A 19,175-nucleotide genomic window follows, 5' to 3' on the forward strand; every position below is an offset into this window, starting at 1 on the left:
TTTTTACAGTACAAGTTGACAAGAGGTGAGTCCCTTGAGGAGTCTTTGTCCCAGGACACGGGCCACCCTCCAAAGGGAGGGCAGACTGCAGTGGGACCTGCTGTGCAAAATGGTAACAGAAGAGTCTCTTAAATAACCAGAAGAAAACACGATCATGGGCGATCCCTCCTTTTCCAGCAGCATTCTGGGATGAGGAGCTGGCTGGCTTTTGCCAGCTGATCCCACAGACTTCTGGGTTCCAGTGATGCTTTCCAGCTTTTAACGAGGCTGGAGGTCACCCCAGCCTGGAAGAGACCTCTTTAAAGGCTGTGCCATCCAAGATTGTCCCCAGCACTACTGCCAGCTGCCAGGGTGGATGCCGTGCACCCCTTCCAAGCCCCATCTCTGGAGCTCTGCCCTGGCCAGGGATGCTTTTGGGCTGTCCATCGTGGCCACGTGGTGCTGGTAAATGTAAACAAGACAAACAAAACAAACCCCTGCCCCAAGGAAGGCGGTGGTGGCGCCTGGGCTCCACCAGCTCTGCAGGGCCACCCTCACCAGCCCCTACTGCTCCTTCTGCCCCGTGGGCTCGGGGGGTGCCTTCTTGGAGTCCACACAAGCACCCTGAGCCCCTGCAACCCTGTTCTTGAGGTGCTTGGTCTGGGAGAGCTTGGAGAGCGGGATGCCCAGGGGTGTCCTCATCTCCTCGGGTGCCCTCTGGCTCTCTTGGGGCAGGGGGCTGAAGCGCTGGCCCGGCGCTCTGCCCGCGCTCGGGGCCACGTGCCCGGGCGCTGTGGCCTTGCTGGGGCTCAAGGCTTTGCTCGGCCAGTAGGGCTGGCTGCCTGCAATGGTCTTTTTGGGTTCTGCCCCCTCCCCTGCGTGCTTGGAGGCCCTGAGGGGTTTCTCGTGCGTTGGGGAGCAGGAGAGCTCCTTGCCCGGCTCCCTGCCCGCCCTCCTGGGCCGGTAGCGTGGGTAGATGTGGGTGCCCTGTGGGGGAGAGAGCAGAGACACAGTGAGCTCGGGCTGGAGGAAGGGTGCTGCTCCCTGCAAGGACACCTCTTCACCTGGGCCAGGTGAAAATCCCTCTTTCCCTCGCCCAAATTCAGGGGCAGCTCAGAACTGTTGGGGAGGATGAGACAGGAAAGCCTTATCAATATGATTGTCTGGCAAAAGGTTTTGAGAATATGGAAACTATAAGCGAGATTGAAATGAAAGCAAGCTTTGAGATCCCTCAGTTACTGAACAACTGGAAAACAATGGCATGGCCAGCTGAAGGTGATCCCCTTGTGATGGAACAATACCCTCTGCTTGTGGACAGGCCCAAGGGTCAGAGCAGACCCTGCCAGCTTGGCAGAAGGGGCCCAAAGAGGAGTTTGTAGGGTTTAAAATGTAACACAGTATGGTAATGATTCTTACAGGCTGTATGTAAATGCAATAGGATTTGTATCTTGTACTAGAATGGTTAGTGAGAATTAGAACATTCAACACAGAAGAAGATTTATTGTATTGGAATGGGAACCCCTCTCTTTTACCCTTTTATGCTCTTACTTTTTTTACTCCTTTATGCTCTTACCCTCTCACCCTCTCATCCTCTCTCCCCCTCTCTTCTCTCGGTCCTGCTCTGAGCTGTGGCTGCAGCTCCCAGCAGGGCCCTGCACTTGGCCCTTTGCAATAAACCCCAAATCCCAGCAGGCCCCTGCACTTGGCCCTTTGCAACAAACCCCAAGTTCCAGACCTGGCTGCAGAGATCTCTGCTCTCCATCCGTCCTGACCCTCCTGCCCCCGACACTCCTACAGGAACAGCCTCAAATATTAACCCAGGCTGCTCATCTGGTACCAAACACTGACACTCCCCAAGCAGCCCTGGCAGTCTGGAGGCTGCCCCGAGCCAAGTCCCTCCTGCCTGGAAATCCAGGACAAGGCCTCTCAACACTGAACACCCACGTGAATCATCCCAGGCCTCACGTCAGCCCCGAGAGCATTCAGTCACCCAGAGCCATCCTGTGGCACCAGGTGACAGCCAGGAGCAGATGAAAGGATGGATGGAGGGCTGGGAGAGGAGACAGCAGAGAGCTGCAACACCACTGTGGGGGTGGCTCTCTCAGCTGGGTTGAGACACACGCTTGGCTCGGGTCTGAGCACCATTAATCCTAATTCTAGACTGGGTAAGGCTGTCACACATGGCTGTGGCCACCAGATGTTTATCTCCCCTTTGGGTGTGCCCGTGCCATGATCTGGAGGTGTGATTGCACCTGTGCAGAGGTACCAGGGGAGGTGAGATCTGGTGAGCCAAGGTGCAGGTGGCAGGAGGAGCTGGGGCCAGCAGGCTGCAGAGCTGGCTGTGCCAACCTGCCCTGCCTCTGCAGCGACCCTCACTGTGCTACTGCTGTGGCCCAAAGGCCTCCCTGGTCCTGGAGCTGACACCTCCTCCTTTGGCCAGGAGAGTTGTGTTAAAGCAGTTTAGCTTAGGTAGTCCGAGATTGATTTAATTAGGTGCTTAAAATCAGTGCTAAGGCCTGAGATGGCTTCAGGTGAGAGGGATTAAGGGTGATTTAGCTTTTCTTCCTCTGAGCTCATCATGTGCCTGAGCTGGGTGGTGGCTCCTGACATGCTCTGGCTCTTGGGAAGGAGTTAAACCATGGCTTAAACCAAGTATCCCACCCCAGGAACCTGCACCCTGTCCCTCCTGCCCACCAGCAGAATGAGGCAATGCTTGCCCAGGAGAGCCTGAATCCTGCTGGGTGCTGAGCACTCCTCTGGAAGCCTTTGGAGAGACTTTGAGCTCTGTGAAATCAGCAATTCCTGCAGATGTTGCCTTTTAGGAGGGGTGGCTGTGTTGTGGATGGACACGGCTTGGCCAGAGCTTTGAGGTGTGATGGTTTGAGTGGAGCTGTGGGAGGAGAAGGAGGCTGGACTCGGTTCCCATGTCATTGTGGGCACTCTTTGGGAAGGAGATTGGCTAGAAGGGGCAGGAGGGGTGGGATGGTGGTGGGGAATGGTGGTTCCTGGCTGCAGGATGTGCTGCTGTGGTTGCACTGGGCTTTTTGTGGTGCTATGGTGTAACCCCAACCCGTTACTGGTCTGGAGAGAAACCCCACTGTGGGCTGGGTGAACTTCTACACTGTATTTGGGCCCCATGCCCAGTGGCTCCAGCGTTTGGGATGCAGTTTGGCAAGGAAGAGGCTGATGTGGAGTAGATGTTGGTGCTGCTCAGCTCTCCACAGCTCATTGTCCAGTGGTCACTCTCTGCTAAAAACCTGAGCCACACCAAGGCTCCATCCTGGCCAGACCTGAAGATGCTGCTGCCCCTGTTCCTCATCATCTGCCAGGGATGGTCAGCAGGGTCCTGTGCCCAGGTGAGGGCCCCCATGTGGCTGTGGAGCTGCTGGGGTGGGGATTTTCCCTGTCACTGAGGGGAAAGCTCTGCTCTGCACAGACCTGGGGGCTCTGCAGGTGGGAGAGGGGCAGGACAGGACCCAGGTGTCCCTGTCCCTCCTCCTCCTCGAGGCTGCTGTGCATCCAGCTGAATGGGGTTGTGTATTTAGGGAAGGTGATTTCCAGAGAGAATTTGGTTTCCATGACATGGAGAACAGGATGTTTGCCCTGAGTGAGCCTCCACCTGTGTTTTGGGCTATGCTGGGCAATGGGCCAGCACCTAAGAAATGTGGACCCAGGGAAAAAAAATATGTATTTGGGAGAATTGGTAGTGATTTCTGTCAAATTTGAGTTTTCAACAGTTAATCAAGGGTTACTTCAATTTATTCTTTTTACACATGGGAGAAACTCTTCCCTGCACCTCTCCACTGCTTGCTGGCTTTCCTAACCCTGATGCTGTGCTAATTATCTGCCTCTCATCAAAGGGCCAGAACAAGTTACTGCAGGAACACCAGCGTGCCCAGCCGTCCCCAGCGAGGTGGCACCTGGGACCTGGGTCACAGAGCATCAAAGAGCTCGGAGCTCCTTGCCCTGCAGGGCTCAGGGGTATTTGATGTGCAAGGATTAAAGCTCTGAGCTCCCTGTCGCTGGCTGGGAAGGGAGAAGCAAGTGGACTCTGGGATGGTACATTTAATTCCCTGTAAATAGAGATTAGATGCTCAGCTGGGGTAACCTCAGGCAGTTTCAGTGATTTCAGCTGCTGGTTTAGCCCTGGGGGTTTGAATGCCCCAAAAACAGCGGGTGGGGAGCCGTGAGAAGCTGGAATGCTTGGCAGAGGTGCAGGAGGTTGCAGAGCTTGGGTGGAAATCAGGGGATGGCAGTGTCATCACCCCTGGGCGGGACAATGCTGTGGAGGGGATGCTGCTGTGACCTCCTGGCAGTTCTGGCCTGCTCCCCAGGGAATTGCAGCAGGGTGCTGGCCCTGCGTGGTGACAGGGCCTGGCGTCACTCGTGGCTCAGCCACAAAGCTGCTGACTGTGGCACTCACCCACAGAGGCTGCTGTCCCTGTTTCTCTGCTGCTAATTACCTGTCCGAGCGCTTTCCCTTTGATGCTAATCACCCTGGCAAGGCCTGGAAAACAAGCCTGAGAAGGACACGCCTGCATGCACAGTCTGTCCCCAGCTGGGTGTGATGGGCTGTGGATGGAGCTCAGAGCCCCAGCACATCTGTGCAGCTGTGCCTGGAGCCCCAGCCCAGAGCTGTGGGGATCATCTTCAATTACCAAAACCCTTCCCTTTAACAGCCATCCCCACTGCTGGACACCGAGAACTGTGGCACAGCCACTGCATCTTTGTCACCTCTCAGGTGACCATAGCCACATGCAGGGTGTTATTCTCTATGGGAATCTCATCTCAGCATCTAGGACAGCACCAAAGGTTGGGATGACAGCAAAACTCAGGATGACATCACACCTCGCTTGAGCTGACTGGGTCACCCCCAGGTTTGCAAACCTTTGTAGGGTGGAGAAACAAAGGGTTACAGCAGGAAGTCCTACCTGGGCAGCACTGCTGGGGTAGGAGCCGTTTCCATCCAGGATGGCACAGGGCAGCATGGGCCTGATCTCCACAGCTGTGCTCCTCCTCTTGGTCATGTCCAGGTGCTTCAGGGAGGGGAGGCTGCCCAGGGGGCTGATGAAGGTGCCCCTGCTGATGTGGGGGTCACTGAGCTTCCTCTGCATGGGCAGGATCTCCCCGTTGTGGGTGACGTCTGAGTTGGTTCTGCGCAGGGGCCCGTAGCGATCCCTGGCCTCGAAGTACTCGTCGGAGATGGAGGAGGCGTTGGAGCGGCGGTAGCTGTGGTCAGCAGAGCTGCTGGAGTAGCTCTCCTGGTCACTGAGGGTGAGGAACTCCTCTTCCTCCTCCTCCTCCTCTTCTCCCAGCCCATTGTGGGCGCAGGGAGGCCCTTTGCCCTCCTGTGGAGCTGCTGCTGGCTGGGCACGGCAGCTCTCCCTGGCAGCCCGGCTGGGCTTCTCCTCCCGCTCCTGCTTCACAGCCGCGTGCTCAGCCAGGGCTGGCTGTGTGTCACCCTGCAGGGCAGTGCTGCTGTCACAGGCTGTGGTGACTTTGGTCATGATGACACCGACAGGGACGGTCCTTGGCCTTGGAACTGGAGGCTTCACATCCTCCAGTGCCTCCTCCTGTGGCTTCAAATGGTGGCCCAGAGGTGAAGAGGCAAATGTCCCCACTTGCCTCGTTGTCCAGCTGACACCCTCGATGGGGGTGCTCGTGGGGGCTGCAGGAGCTTCCACGGGGAGCTGTGGGATCTGTCTGTGGCTGGGGGACAGCAGAGGCAGCTCCTGCTCTGAGTTCTTCCTGGCCTCCATCTCCCTGTTCTTCAGCATCTGCCGGTGCTGGGCGCTGGCCTGGGACACGTCGCAGACTTTGATGCGGTTCATCTGCGACAGCTTCACGTTCTTCACCTTGGGGTCGATGATGTTGATGTAGCCCAAGACCTCGCTGCCAGGCTCGGGGTCAGGCTCCACCCAGGTGGGCAGGTAGTCAAACATGTTGGCTTTCTCCAGGTTCAGGAGGCCGGGGTGGATGAGCGGGGAGAGCTCAGCCACGTCCCCGTGCCGCTCGCCCCCCTGGCCCTCGGGAGGTGCTTTGCCTTTGTTGTCACTCTTCTGGTTTTTGTCCTGGTTCTCAGATGAGGTTTTGCTGATCTGGTCGGCGCTCTTGGCCTTCACCAGGGCGTATTTGGGGTTTATCAGCTTCTTCACCACGGCGTTGGCGGGGGTCACGGGCACCACGGAGGGCAGTGTCACAGGCTCGGGCTCGGGCTCTTCACCCATGGAGATGGACTTGAGGCTCACCCCCTTGGACATGAGGTAGAGCTCCTGGAACTGCTTGTCAAAGGCCTCCACCACCTGGCCCGACAGGACTGTGATGACATTCCGGTCCGTCCTCGCCGCAGACCAGGTGAAGCTGGAACAGAAACACATTGGAGACTCTCAGCTGGTAAATAACACCTCTCCCCAGGCCTGGCCTTCTCCAGGGACTGATGGTGCCAGCAGGGACATGAGCTCACTGTGAACATAATAATGGGATTGACAAAATAGCTCCCATCCCAAATTAGAGTGAAGGGTTGAAGTCCTGAGCACAGTGGGACTTGAAGTAAAAAGAAGAGGAATTTGCAGGGGGTCAGTGCCTTAGTGTTGGCTGCTTTTCCTGTCTCAGTTTGGGTTAAGAGAAGTGACTCCTAAGTGGATGTGTTATTTGTTATAGCCAGAAAAGAGGAAATGTTCCAGCTCCATGTTTATAAAATTTGTCTTTTAGACCTGAAACCTGACCAGGGCTGGTCGCTTCCTACCTAAGTAAGTTTTCCTTTGAACAAACTGAAAAATACTTTGTGTAGGAAATTGACTGGAAAGCTGAGCTTGGTGTGAGAGCTGGGACAGGCTGTGCTTTGGTGCTCTGGTCCTTCCTTGTGCTCATCAGCACAGAAACACTTGTGTGTCCCACCACCTCCAAGAAGGGTGGGTGTCCTAGACCTGGTGGTGTAGGGAGTAGTGGGAGCCCCTTAGGACCCACTCCAGATGGAAAATCTCCTCCCAGTTTAGGATGAGGAGAGCAAATCTGGCTTGGGCTCCTGGAGCCTTGGACCACGAGGGTTGACGTTGATCCTTTCACCAACACCTCAGTGGGGTGGGCAAGAGGAGACGTCTCTGGTGTACCTGTAGGAGCCACACATGGCTCGATCCCCGTCCACGAACATGAACTTCTGGGCCAAAGCCCCCTTGAACTTGGTGGCTGAGCGGGTGAAGAACTCGGTGCCCCCGGTGCTGCGGATGCGCAGGTTCTGCAGGGCAGAGGCAGAGGGGTGGGCAGGGGGGAAGAGCTGCTGTGGCACCACCACCCACCCCTCCAGGGACCGCATCACCCACCCCTCCAAGGACAGCATCACCCACCCCTCCAGGGACCCCATCACCCACCCTCCAGGGACCCCATCACCCACCCCTCCAAGGACAGCATCACCCACCCCTCCAAGGACAGCATCACCCACCCCTCCAAGGACAGCACCACCCACTGTCACAGACATCTTTTATGGAAAATCCTTTCCTTAGGATTTTTCCTCCTGAGAAGCTGAGAGGCCTCAGGAACAAAATGCAACCAATGGTTATCTGCTGCTGTGGAATGCAACAGGTGCATCTGGGATTGGGCTCATGTGGTTGTTTCTAATTAATGGTCAATCACAGTCCAGCTGGCTCGGACAGAGAGTCTGAGCCACAAACCTTTGTTATCATTCTTTCTTTTACTATTCTTAGCCAGCCTTCTGATGAAATCCTTTCTTCTATTCTTTTAGTATAGTTTTAATGTAATATATATCATAAAATAATAAATCAAGCCTTCTGAAACATGGGGTCAGATCCTCATCTCTTCCCTCATCCTCAGACCCCTGTGAACACAATCACCACCCACCCCTCCAGGAACCCCTCTGGATGCTCCACAGCCCCTCTGAGGAAGGAGAATGTTCCTCATGGCTGGCTCAGAGGAGGCCACAGCGATGGGGAGATGAAATAACTCGCCCAAGGCCACCACGGGCTGGGCTTGGGGAGTTTCCTGCCTTGCCCATGTGCTGCCAGGCTGTGTTCGGCATCTCTTGAACTCGGTGTCTGTGGGCGAGGGCTGTGTGGTGCTGCTGCAATCTATGCAAATGCCACCATGGGAGAGGAGGCTGCTCACCTGCTCCCAGCAGATCTGCAGGGGGTTTCAGGGGGAGGTGGGGACCCCAGGACATCCCACGTGGTGTTTTGTCCTTCCCCACGCTCCCCCTTTGCTGTGCTCCTAAATTTGGCCATCTACCCCTGGTTTTAGGGGCTGGTGGGAAATCAGGCAGTGGGGAAACATCTTTTCACCCTCGGGAAATGAAACCTGGTGATGTGGGAGCAGGTCCCTGGAGTGGAGCTGGGTGTCCTCCCCAGGGAACCCAGTGACGCAGGGGCAGCCCTGGCTCTGTGAAAATGTTTTTGTTCTTTTTTTATCCCCAGGCTGGCTCCTGTCTCTGGCCTCTCCATGGAGGGCACTGGCACATTCCTCAGCAGAGCAGATAGCATCTCCCACAGCAAAGGGGCTCCCTTTGGGTGGGGAGAAAATATTTTCTTGAGAAAGCGCCTGCATTCCTCCTGTTCCTGCCGGGATGTTGGTAAGGCTGTTGCAAAAGGCTCTGTGTCATCACTGGGTCATGCCCTCCATGGCTGTTTCATTGTCTGTTTTGTTTTGTTTTTTAAAGAAAAGCATCGAAAATATTTGTCTTCCCTCCTCCAGCCTTTCCCATCTGCTTCCCTGGGCTCTCCTCTGTCCCTGGAGACCATGACCAGGCACAGGCCCAAGCCCAGGTACACCCCTGGTCCCTGCTCCCCCATCCCTGGCAGGAAAATTCAGTGCAGCTGATGTGCAAGCCACAGCTTTCCTGACTGTGTTTCCAGGGAAGTTCCACTCACTGAACAGAGAAGGTCTGGGAGGGAATTTTTTGCAAATTTCACGTTTTTCTTAGCAAAAGAAAATGCTAAGAAAATGCTTTTTGCCTGCTGTGGCTGGGGCGAAACCGGTGCTGAGCATCCTAATTTCTGCCAGTGTGCTGCACTGAGAGGGCTGGGATGGCAATTGTCACCCCTGTCCCTTATTTTCCCTACACATGGGGTTGCTGAGAGAGCAGTGACACCCAAGGCTTCACCCTCTGCCCACCACCCACCCAGAGCTGCCCCTTTGCCCAAACCCCAGGAGCAGCTCTGGGTGTTTTCCAGGCAACAACTCTCCTGCTGCTGATCCCTCTCCCTCCTCCTATCAGTGCTGTTGAGTAAAATCTGCTCCTCTAATCCCTGCTGAGGCAGGGGTGAATCACCCAGCCCTTGCTCAAGCCGGTTGCTAATTGCCACCGAGATAACGAGGGGACGTTTCGTTAACATCTCCTGCCTTGAGAAGCAGCTCCCAGACTCTGCCCTACTTTCCCTCACCTCCTCCTGCACCCCGTGCCAGCCAGCTGGCTGCAATATGTGGCAAATCCCAACTTCCAGACATTTGCCGAGCTCTGCAGGTGTTCTCCTGCTTTTCCAGTCCTGCCACCGGGGCTGCTAATGCAGGAAAACACCGGCGTGCGTCAGCGCTGGCTTTTCTGGTCTTGGAGCAGCAGCAGCCTGCGGGATCCCAGGCTCCCCAGGGAGCTTGGGCTCGGGTAAAAGCTGGGCTGTGTTTGCTGTAATTGTTGGCAGCAGGCACTGGGGAGGGAGGCTGTGAGGTTTTGGGGGTCCCTGAGCCCCATTCCCCCTCCTTGTGCCAGCCAGGTGTGAGGGTGTCGTGGCTCCTGCGTGCTCCTGCTCAGCCAGGGCCTGGCCCTCACCCACCTAAGCAAATCTGGGGAGCTTGCCCGGGCACGGGCCCTCCTGGAGGGCATTTGGCAGCGGGCACGCTGACGTCAGGAGCAGCAACATCACTGCTGTGCCAAGCAACAGGCCAGGCTGGGCCAGGAGCCCCCCAGTGGGGCTGCGGGGCTGCTCTGGAGTGTTTGCATCCCATGCTGGTGATGGGGGCACAGCCTGGGACTGTCCTGTGGCTGCAGTGAGGGTCCCTGCTCTGGCTGCTGCTGCTGCTGAGGCTGGAACAACCCTCTGTCCTCTCCTCTGCCCCTTCTTCTGCCTTTGCTCTGTGGCCAGGTGATTTTCTCTGCACCCCCTGCTCGCACAGGGGTGTGGAAGAGGAATCCCAGAATCACTTGGGAATCCCAGAATCTCACTTGGAATGAGATTTAAGGGGCCTTAAATCTCATTCCAACCCCCTGCCACGGGCAGGGACACCTTAAACTAGACCAGGTTGCTCCAAGCCCCATCCAAGCCACCCCTGCACTGGCAGCCATCCCCCCTTGTGCTTCGCCTTCCCTGCTTTTCCATGGGATTCTGCACAGGAGTGATTCCATGTGCATCCATGGATCCTGCTGGGGCTGACAGGAAAATGGGGCTGGGAAAGTCACTGGGGTGTCTGCCTGTGCTGGGAATGTCACTGGGGTGTGTGCCTGTGCTGGGAATGTCACTGGGGTGTCTGCCTGTGCTGGGAATGTCACTGGGGTGTCTGCCTGTGCCCATGGCTGTTGGTTTCCTGGTGCTGGCATCACCTGTGGCACTGCCCAGCACAGTGACAGCACTGAGGGCACCCTTGGCAGCTGCCAGGGCCTGGGGCACTGTGGGAGCCTCCCTGCTCTGCTGCCAGCCCCTGCTGGGGTGGAGGCTCTGGAAAAGGGGAAAATCGGGTTTTTAATTCCAGCCTCTGACTTGTGGTGGTTGCTGCTGGTCCTGCCCCCGGGGCAGCAGCTGGGGACAGCAGGGACCCAGCCCTGGCACAGCATCTGCTGCTCCCTGTCCCTCAGGAGGGGCTGAGCTCACAGGTTTGCCCTGGGCTTTGCTGTGCCCACCCCTGCAGGGCTGCACCCTCGCCCTCTCCTCTGTCCCAGCCCCAGCACTGGTGGGTACCAGCAGCCCCCTGGGCTTTCTGCTCCAGCTTTGCTGGGTGTAAATCCACATCCCATCCTCTCACCCACCTCTCCAAGCTGCTCCTGAATTTGGGCATCACCTCCAGCTTTGGCTACAGCAAAAAATGAACTGAACTCTCCACAACTGGGGTTGTGATTGCCCAAGACAGGAGGGAGCAGAGCTTAAAATTCTGATTTTCTCCTGCATTTGGAGGAGGCTCCCCAGCTCCAGGTCAGCCCTACCTTCAGGTGTCCAGCGTGCATGTGGGCTCGCTCACACATCTGCAGGAAGTGCTTCACGTTGGTCTCATCCAGGATGATGTAGACTCCCACTTTCCTCTTGAAGCCAGCGTCCAGGAGGTCCTTGAAGATGTCCACGTCAGTGAACATGTCCATGACCACAGCAATGACCTGCAGAGGGGACAGGGGACACGAGGCTGGGTGGCCAGGGACAACCAAGGTACAGTCAGAGCTTGGTTTTGTGAGAGGCAAAGCAAAGTGCTCCCTGTAGGAAGCTGGAATTTGGGCTGGAATTCGGGCTGGAATTTGGGCTGGGGGAGCCCAGGATTGCCCCCAGTCTGAGGATGGAAAGTCCTCCCATTCCTCTGCTGTCACTGTGGAAAGTTTGATCTCCAAGAGAGGTAGATGTGGCACCTGGGGACATGGTTTAGTGGTGGCCCCGGCAGTGCTGAGTTAATTGTTGGACTTGATGGTCTTTGGATGTTTTTTTTTCAACCCTGACCATTTCAGTGGTGATCCAAAGCATCATCTATTGATGAAAAACCAGTTACTGAGGGTGAATCTAACTTTCCTGCCTCTAAAGGCTTCACAAAATTCAGAGTCCAGTTTGTGGCTGAGAAGTTTGGTGTCCCTTTGCTGTCAGCATTGCAGGGAGCATCAGAAGGAGAAGCTCTTGATGCACAATGATCACAGAATTGCTAAGGTTGATAAAGACCTGCAGGATCATCAAACCCAGCCACTGAGTGGTGTGTCCATCTGTCCTGCTCTCACTGCCCAGCCTGGGCTGCTGCTCCTCCTGCACAGCATCCCTGCTTCCTCCCAGGCTGTGTGGAAGGAGCAGAGCCAGGACAGCAGTGCCAGCACCTGTGGTCACAGGGGTTTTCAGGAGAAGGAAGAGACGAGAATGTTGACTCCATGTTCAGAAGGCTCAATTTATTATTTTATGATATATATATTACATTATAACTAAAAAGAAAAAGAAAAGGTTTCCTCAGATGCTAACTAAGCTAAGAATAGAAAAGAAAAGAATGATGACAAAGGCAGCTCAGTCCTTGATTGGCCATGAATTATAAACATCCAAGAGGGGCCAATCACAGGTGGACCTGTTGCATTCCACAGCAGCAGATAACCATTGCTTACATTCTGTCTCTGAGGCCTCTCGGCTTCTCAGAAGGAAAAATCTTAAAGAAAGGATTTTTAGTGAAAAGATGTGTGCGACAAGCACCCCGAGCAGTGACAGCTGTGTTTGTCACATGGCAGTGTCACTGATACCCACAGGCTGCACCCAGGGCGTTTGCTGCTGTGCCAGCCACAGCTGGGGCTGACAGGAAAATGGATCTGGGCCACGCTGGGAATGTCACTGGGATGTGTGCCTGTGCTGGGAATGTCACTGGGATGTCTGCCTGTGCTGGGAATGTCACTGGGATGTCTGCCTGTGCCCATGGCTGTTGATTTCCTGCTGATGCCATCACCTGTGGCAGTGAGCAGCAGCTCATGGCAGGCAGAGGGGCTGGAGGCAATCCCAGGGCAGCTCCACAGGGATTTCTGCCTCCCCTCAGCCCAGGGGAAAGGCATCAGGGAGCTGGTTTGTCCTTGTGCCATGGCTGGAATTCCTCCCATGCCCGTGGCTGTCCCTGGAAGGTGCCCTGGGCTGGGCCAGGTGGGTGCTCTTGCCCTTCCCTGCTGGCCATGGCACGTGGCTGAGCCAGGGGGACACCAGGGAGACCCCAGGCTGCTCCTCCCTCCCTCAGGAAGGGGCTGGGATGGTGCTGGGTGCTTGCACACTCAGACACCTCCAGCCCAGAGCTCTCAAAGCACCCTGAGCTGCCTTTTAATTAGCTCTGTGCCACAGGACGTGGAGAGCTTTAATTAAGCAGAGGATTGTTATGACACTGCTGGCTCTTCCCTTCCTTTTCTGCAGGCCATGGGGGGAAGAGCAAGGCAGTGTGGGGAGCCCCAGCCCTGCTGTCCCTGCTGCCACCCTGGTGTCCCCAGCCCTGACCACACTGCAGCGTTTTGGGAGGTGCCACGGAGCCAGGTGAGGGGGCACTTTGTGGCTTTGCCACTCGATTTTAACCGATTTCCCATTTTTCCTCGGCCCAGAGCCTCCCCCCAGGCTTTGTGAAAGGCTGAACCCTCACTCCCCTGTGCACCCACTCGTGTGCTTTGCTCATCCTTGTCCTGGCGGGGAAACCGAGGCAGGAACCAACTGCTGGATTTGCATGGATGCGAAGTGGGACGGGTTCAAAGCTACTCTGGGAGCTCTGGGCTCGCATTTGCCACGTTCAGCAAAAAACTGGGGAGGAGCTGAGCTGTGTTCCATGAGTCCTGGGCAAGGGACACCTTGGTGGGACAGTGTGGGTTTGGTGGCAGAGGGTTTGGTGGCAGAGGGTTTGGTGGCAGAGGGTTTGCTTCTGACCCTGATTCTCCATGCCCATGCCACTTCTCCTGTGTGCTGTGTTTTCTCCAGGAAAAGTTGAGCACTTGTGAAATGGGCATGAGGACAGTGCTGACCTTCATTTTGAGGGACAAGAACATTTTCCCACCGTGGTCCCAGCAGTGCTGAGGCCTTGGCTCTCTGCTCGAGGGTGTGAGGGAGTTTCTCAGGGCTGTGGGCAGGGCACTGTGCCCCGTGCCAGCCCTGCTCACACACTGCAGGCAGTGCCCAGGGTGCCCAGCCCTCAGCCACCTGCCCACGTTCGAACCCAATTCCTCCTGCCCAGCTGGTGCCTCCTGTCACTGCTCGGCTCCTGCTTCCCTCCCTGCTGTGTCTTGCCTGCAGGACAGGCTTGGCCCTGGTTTGTCACCAGGATCTCACTCCAATGTGCCAACACTGGAGCACGGGATGGGCGGGAGAGCGAGGATGAGGCAGCTCCTCATGGGGGGACTGTCCCTGCCTGGGTGAATTCTGCTGCTGGGATCTGTCCCTGCCTGGGTGACACCTTCTGGAATCTGTCCCTGCCTGGGTGACATCTGCTGCTGGGATCTGTCCCTGCCTGGGTGAATTCTCCTGCTGGGATCTGTCCCTGCCTGGGTGAATTCTCCTGCTGGGATCTGTCCCTGCCTGGGTGACATCTCCTGCTGGGATCTGTCCCTGTCTGGGTGAATTCTCCTGCTGGGATCTGTCCAGTCTGGGTGAATTCTCCTGCTGGGATCTGTCCCTGCCTGGGTGAATTCTCCTGCTGGGATCTGTCCAGTCTGGGTGAATTCTGCTGGAATCTGTCCCTGCCTGGGTGAATTCTCCTGCTGGGATCTGTCCCTGCCTGGGTGAATTCTCCTGCTGGGATCTGTCCCTGTCTGGGTGAATTCTCCTGCTGGGATCTGTCCCTGCCTGGGTGAATTCTCCTGCTGGGATCTGTCCAGTCTGGGTGAATTCTGCTGGGATCTGTCCCTGCCTGGGTGAATTCTCCTGCTGGGCTGCTTGGGCTTGAACCTGGGGTGCCAAACCCTGGCCCAGGGATCCTCTGCAAAGAGTGGAGGCCTGTCTGCTCTGCAGCAGTGCAATCCTGCCTGCTCTTTGCTCCCCAGCTTGGAGAATGGGGTTGCCTGCAGCAAGCTGTGCCACCTGGCTGTGAGGAGCCAGCCTGTCCCCTGTCCCTGTCACCTCTGCCAGGGCACTGCTTGGTGCTGGACATTCCCTTTGCTGAAGCCCTTTTGCTGCTGTGTCATCCCAGGAAACTTCACCATCCTTTTGCCATTCTCTGGGAGGGTACAGAGGAAATCAGCCTGAAATCTGCAGCTGGAGGCTCCCAGTGCCCATGAAGGTGAAGCTTTTCTTGCCAGGGTCCCAGGAGCTGCCAGAATCCATGGGGTACAGCAGCTGTGCAGGAGCTGGGTCCCAAATCCCTGTATCCCCTTTGCTGGACACTGGGAAATGCTGTTAGGATTTTTGGAACAGCTTTGATGAGCACCTAAACTGCAGGATCATGTTTTATAGAGGAAGTTGCAGCTCTTTATTGTCTCACTGTGAATCATCAGATAATGACTTCTGGGGTGCACCACGTGGGCATTCAATAAATTAGGCAGGCACCAAGGCACAATTAGAGGAAGAGTGTTGGGATGGAGGAGAGGTGGGACAAGTAACATTAATAATTGCTCTCCTCTGTTGACCCTTTCATCCAGGAACAGCAGAAGGTTTTGTAAACAGTAATTAATAGGGCCTCCCAACCTTCTCTGGAAGTTGCTCAGGGTAATTACATCACCACAATCCCAACCTGGAACCTCAAGTGAAGACAGGAGGTCAGAGTCACTGCTCTCTCCCCTGGCTCTGGGCCAAGGTCAATGTTTGCATGCTCTGGTTTCTGGTCAGAGAGAGCCAAGACAGGAGGAGGAGGAGGAAGATCTTCCTCCCTTCCACCATAGAATCATTAAGGTTGGAAAAGACATTCAGGATTGTCAACTCCTTGGACCCATCACCACTTGTCACCAGCCCTGAGCACTGAGTGCCACATCCACAGATTCCTTGGACACCTCCCGGATGGACTCCAAACCTCTCTGGGCAGCCCCTTCCCGTGCCTGCCCACCCTTTCCATGAAGAAATTGTTCCTGATGTCCAACCTGAGAGCTCTGCAGCCTGAGGGATCCTCAGCAAGGAGGAGACAGCCGTGCCATGCTCAGCCTGGTGAAGGTCTCTGGGGTGAACCCCTCACCAGCTCTGCTTGCTGGCCACAAAGATGGCATTTTCAGGGACCTGGCCACAGGATCCTGCCTCTCCTTTCTCCCATTCACTCCCAGCAAGAGGAGGGGATCATTTGCATCTCCCTCTCTGGGTTAGAGGCAGCGTTTGGCCTCGTTCCTGTGAGCACCAGGGCTCCTCTGACCCTCAGAGCGGCCTCACATCCCTGGGATTCCTCACCCTGAGAGCCTGTGTGACCTCCCAGCACCAGCACTGCTCCCATGGGCTCTGAACTCTGCTGGGCCAGCCCCAGAGGACTTTGCTCTCCTGGCCGTGGGACAGCAAGTGACACAGCGGGGTTTGGGGCTGGCACCGGGGCAGGGAGAGCGTCTGGGACAGCGTCTGGAGCAAGGGTCATCCTCTGGCAGGGACCTGAGCCTCTGCCAAGCCTGTGCTCCTGTGCAGGAGAGCACGTGGGCAGGGATCTCCCCAGGGAGGACAGAGCACCTGGACAGTGTGTGTGACATCTGATGGTGGCAGCAGGACGGTCCCTTTGCCCACTCGCGGCTCCCTCAGCCAAACCCTTTCACCTCTGAGCTGCTGTGGAGACCTTGAGCCCTGGCAGAAATCAGCAGGGTGGTCGAGCCCAGTGTCCCCCACCCTCAGGAGCACCCACAAGTTGTCACCTGGGCTGCACTGTGTGACAGCAGGTTCAGCTGCAAGGAATTCTGTGCTTAAATACAGGATGGGAGATCATGGAAGAACCCCACTCTCCTAAACACCTGCACCCCCAGACCCTGCAGCACCAAGCACTCACCCATCTCTACGTTTCCTGAGGCACCATAAGCTGCAAGCAGGCTCCTACATGCCACCAGTGGTGTCACCATGTCTCACCCCACAGTCAGAGCCCGTCTGGAGCAGGAGGCAGAGCCCAGCCCCGCTCAGGGCCATCGAGTGCCGGGGATGAGCACAGCAGCATCAGCCCTGGCCACGTCCCCGAATCCTGGAGAGGCTCCAGGGGAGGTGGGGATGTGCCTGACTCAGCTCTGGGAGCAGGAGCAGGGTGTGGGATGACTCAGGAGGGCAGGTGGGAAGCGGTGAGTAGGCAAAGGCAGGCGGGAGCTGCCAGCCCGAGTCGGAAAGACCCGAAGATGAGACATTGTTTGTTGTGGGATTGTGCTCCCATCCTCCATCCCACGGGGTGGCAGCTCTCCCTTCCCTCTGCCCTCGCTGCAGAGTGCTTTGGCAGGGAAAATGCCACAGGGGACGACAAGTCACCTCGACTTGTGTGAGGTGACAGTGGCCAGAGATGGCTCCTGCCCACAGCCCTGACACCCCCAACAGCCATTCCTGAGATCCTGCTGCCTTGGATGTTTTGAGACGTTCATTTTCCTGCCTGAGCTGGTCTGAAGAGGCTCTGCTGGCTGCATGTCACAGGATTCCCTCTCTCCTAGCAGGACCTGCAAACACCAGCACTATCTCTGGAGCAGCCAGGTGGACCTGATGCATCCCAGCCTGTCCCCTCTGCTCCACAGCTCCCCTGGCAGGCTCTCCCTGTTGCCCTGCTGGAACATCCTCTGGTTGGGAAGCTCCTTCCTTCATGATTCTGGATGCACAGAACTCAAGGAGCTTCAAAGCACCAAGAAACCAGCAGGTACCAACCCCTCCTGGGACTGGGTCACTGGGAAGCACCAGCAGCACCTTCTCACCTCTGACCTTCAGCACAGGCCAGCATCTCCCTCCTTCCCTGGGTGATGGATGGCTCATGCATGCCCACTCCCTGCTCCTCGCCTTGACGCCACAAGGGAGGACAAGTCTGAACCCAAATCCCTTCAGCATCTGCCCAGCCTTGTCCCTCCCCTCACCAGCTCATCCTCGTCCTCTAAACGCCAGGATAAGCCAGCCTGGAGCCCCACAGCCATCTCAGGCCAAACTTGGCCCTCGTGTGAGTCAGAGCTAGACCAGGAGCTTTGGCCACTTTCCCCCAGGGTCACGGACTAGACAGGTGGTGGACACAAGGACTGAGGCCAGGCCATGACCCCAGGGTCAATACTGGACAGCTGGTGGACCCAGGGCCTGAAACCGGGACACAATCCCAGGTTCCTGCATGGTGTCACACCGGGAATAATGATTGTGGAGTGCCTGGGACCATGGGCTCAACCCATTTTTCTCCCCAGCAGCCCTGCAGAGACCCTGGGATGAGCAGAGCTGCTGTGTGGATATTGGGAAGGGCTGTGCTGAGCCCAGCTAGCAGCATCCACAGCAAAACCTGATCCTCAAATATTATAGGAAGGATATGAAGGATATGAAGGATATCCTTCTCAGCCAGTGAATAGGACAAATTAAGATGTTGGCGATGATTAGGATGAGTATTGCGATTAGGAAGAATAGTAGGTAGGTGAAAAATTTTGTGATATAGGAGGCTGAAGCTATAGATCACGTTGCAAATTGTAGGATAGATCATGATTATATTGGTTACAAAGAAAAACCTGCAGGCTCGGCCCCGCTGCTCGGGCAGAGCTCCCCGTGGGACAGGGATCGGAGCAGGACGCCCTGGGGCCAACCCTGCCCGGTCCCCGCGGCGCACCCCTCACCTTCTGAGCCTGGCAGATCATCTTCCTCACCACCTCCTTGATGTGCGCCTGGCCCTCGATGGGCGGCTGCATGTACACGGTGGCCCTGGTGACCCCGCGGTAGGCGATGGTCTCGGGCCAGCCCAGGTCCAGCTGCGGGATGGAGCGGTCCGACCTCTGCGGCCAATACTCCAGGGAAGGCGCCACGTCCTGCTCGTCCCCTTGGCTGTTCCTGTCGCCCTCGCTGTCCCCGCTGCCGTGCCGCGGGATGTACTCGGAGCCGGGGTCGTAGGTCTCCAGCGTGTCCAGGATCTTCTTCAGCTCCAGCTCGGACAAGAAGTCCCTGATGTTCTCCCTCTTCAGGACTTCATAGAAGGCGTCGGGGCCGCGGGAGGCCAGCGCCTCCAGGGCCAGGCGTTGCTCCTCGCTGTAGAAGAACTCGGGCTTGGACTCGCTGGACCTCCAGTTGACGTGGCTGTCGTCCAAGCACTGTACCTGGGAGAAAGCCATGGTGACCCCGCACGCCGGTCCCCTCTGCCGAGGGAGCTCCGAGCCCCCAGCGAGCGCCGGACGTCGGCAATAAATAGGAATTAATTATTCTCCAGTCTTTAAATACACAGTTTGCTTCACCCTGCCCGGCTCCAGGCGCAGCTTGGGGAAGGCACCGCTCCCTTTTCCAACGGCTCTGCCACGCAGGAGCTCTTCCTGCCGGGGAGGAGGCTTTGGATTCTGCCTTGCCCCGGGCTCCAGGCAAGGAAAACGCGGAGCTGCCCCCAGCAGGGGCTGCGTGGCGGGGCAGACAGCCCCAGGTGTACCTACAGCACCAGCAAGGTCCTTCACCCCCGCGGCCGCTCCCTCCTCATCCTCCGCTCTC

General features: G+C 56.8%; 1 protein-coding gene across 1 annotated transcript; it reads right to left on the bottom strand.

Moving 5' to 3' along the window:
- Position 1: 1 nt before the first annotated feature.
- FAM83G (family with sequence similarity 83 member G) lies at positions 2-18,811 on the bottom strand. The gene is made up of 5 exons (XM_066560989.1): positions 18,323-18,811; positions 11,117-11,284; positions 7,089-7,213; positions 4,911-6,339; positions 2-966 (listed from the first exon to the last, which is right to left on the bottom strand). Exons 1-5 carry the CDS (start codon positions 18,809-18,811, stop codon positions 544-546), a joined length of 2,634 nt encoding a protein of 877 aa, XP_066417086.1. The 3' UTR covers positions 2-543.
- Positions 18,812-19,175: the final 364 nt, after the last annotated feature.

Source organism: Molothrus aeneus, chromosome 16 (genome assembly GCF_037042795.1).
Source record: "Molothrus aeneus isolate 106 chromosome 16, BPBGC_Maene_1.0, whole genome shotgun sequence".
Taxonomy (NCBI): domain Eukaryota; kingdom Metazoa; phylum Chordata; class Aves; order Passeriformes; family Icteridae; genus Molothrus; species Molothrus aeneus.

What these genes read in the sequence shown, in the direction of transcription:
- FAM83G (XM_066560989.1), bottom strand. Translation starts at nt 18,811, where the DNA reads ATGGCTTTCTCCCAGGTACAGTGCTTGGACGACAGCCACGTCAACTGG. An exon ending in GCCATGTGTGGCTCCTACAG is followed by an intron (nt 6,340 to 7,088) that starts GTACACCAGAGA and finishes TTTCTGTTCCAG; the next exon opens with CTTCACCTGGTCTGCGGCGA. An exon ending in ACCCCAGCAGTGCTGCCCAG is followed by an intron (nt 967 to 4,910) that starts GTAGGACTTCCT and finishes TCTCCCCCACAG; the next exon opens with GGCACCCACATCTACCCACG.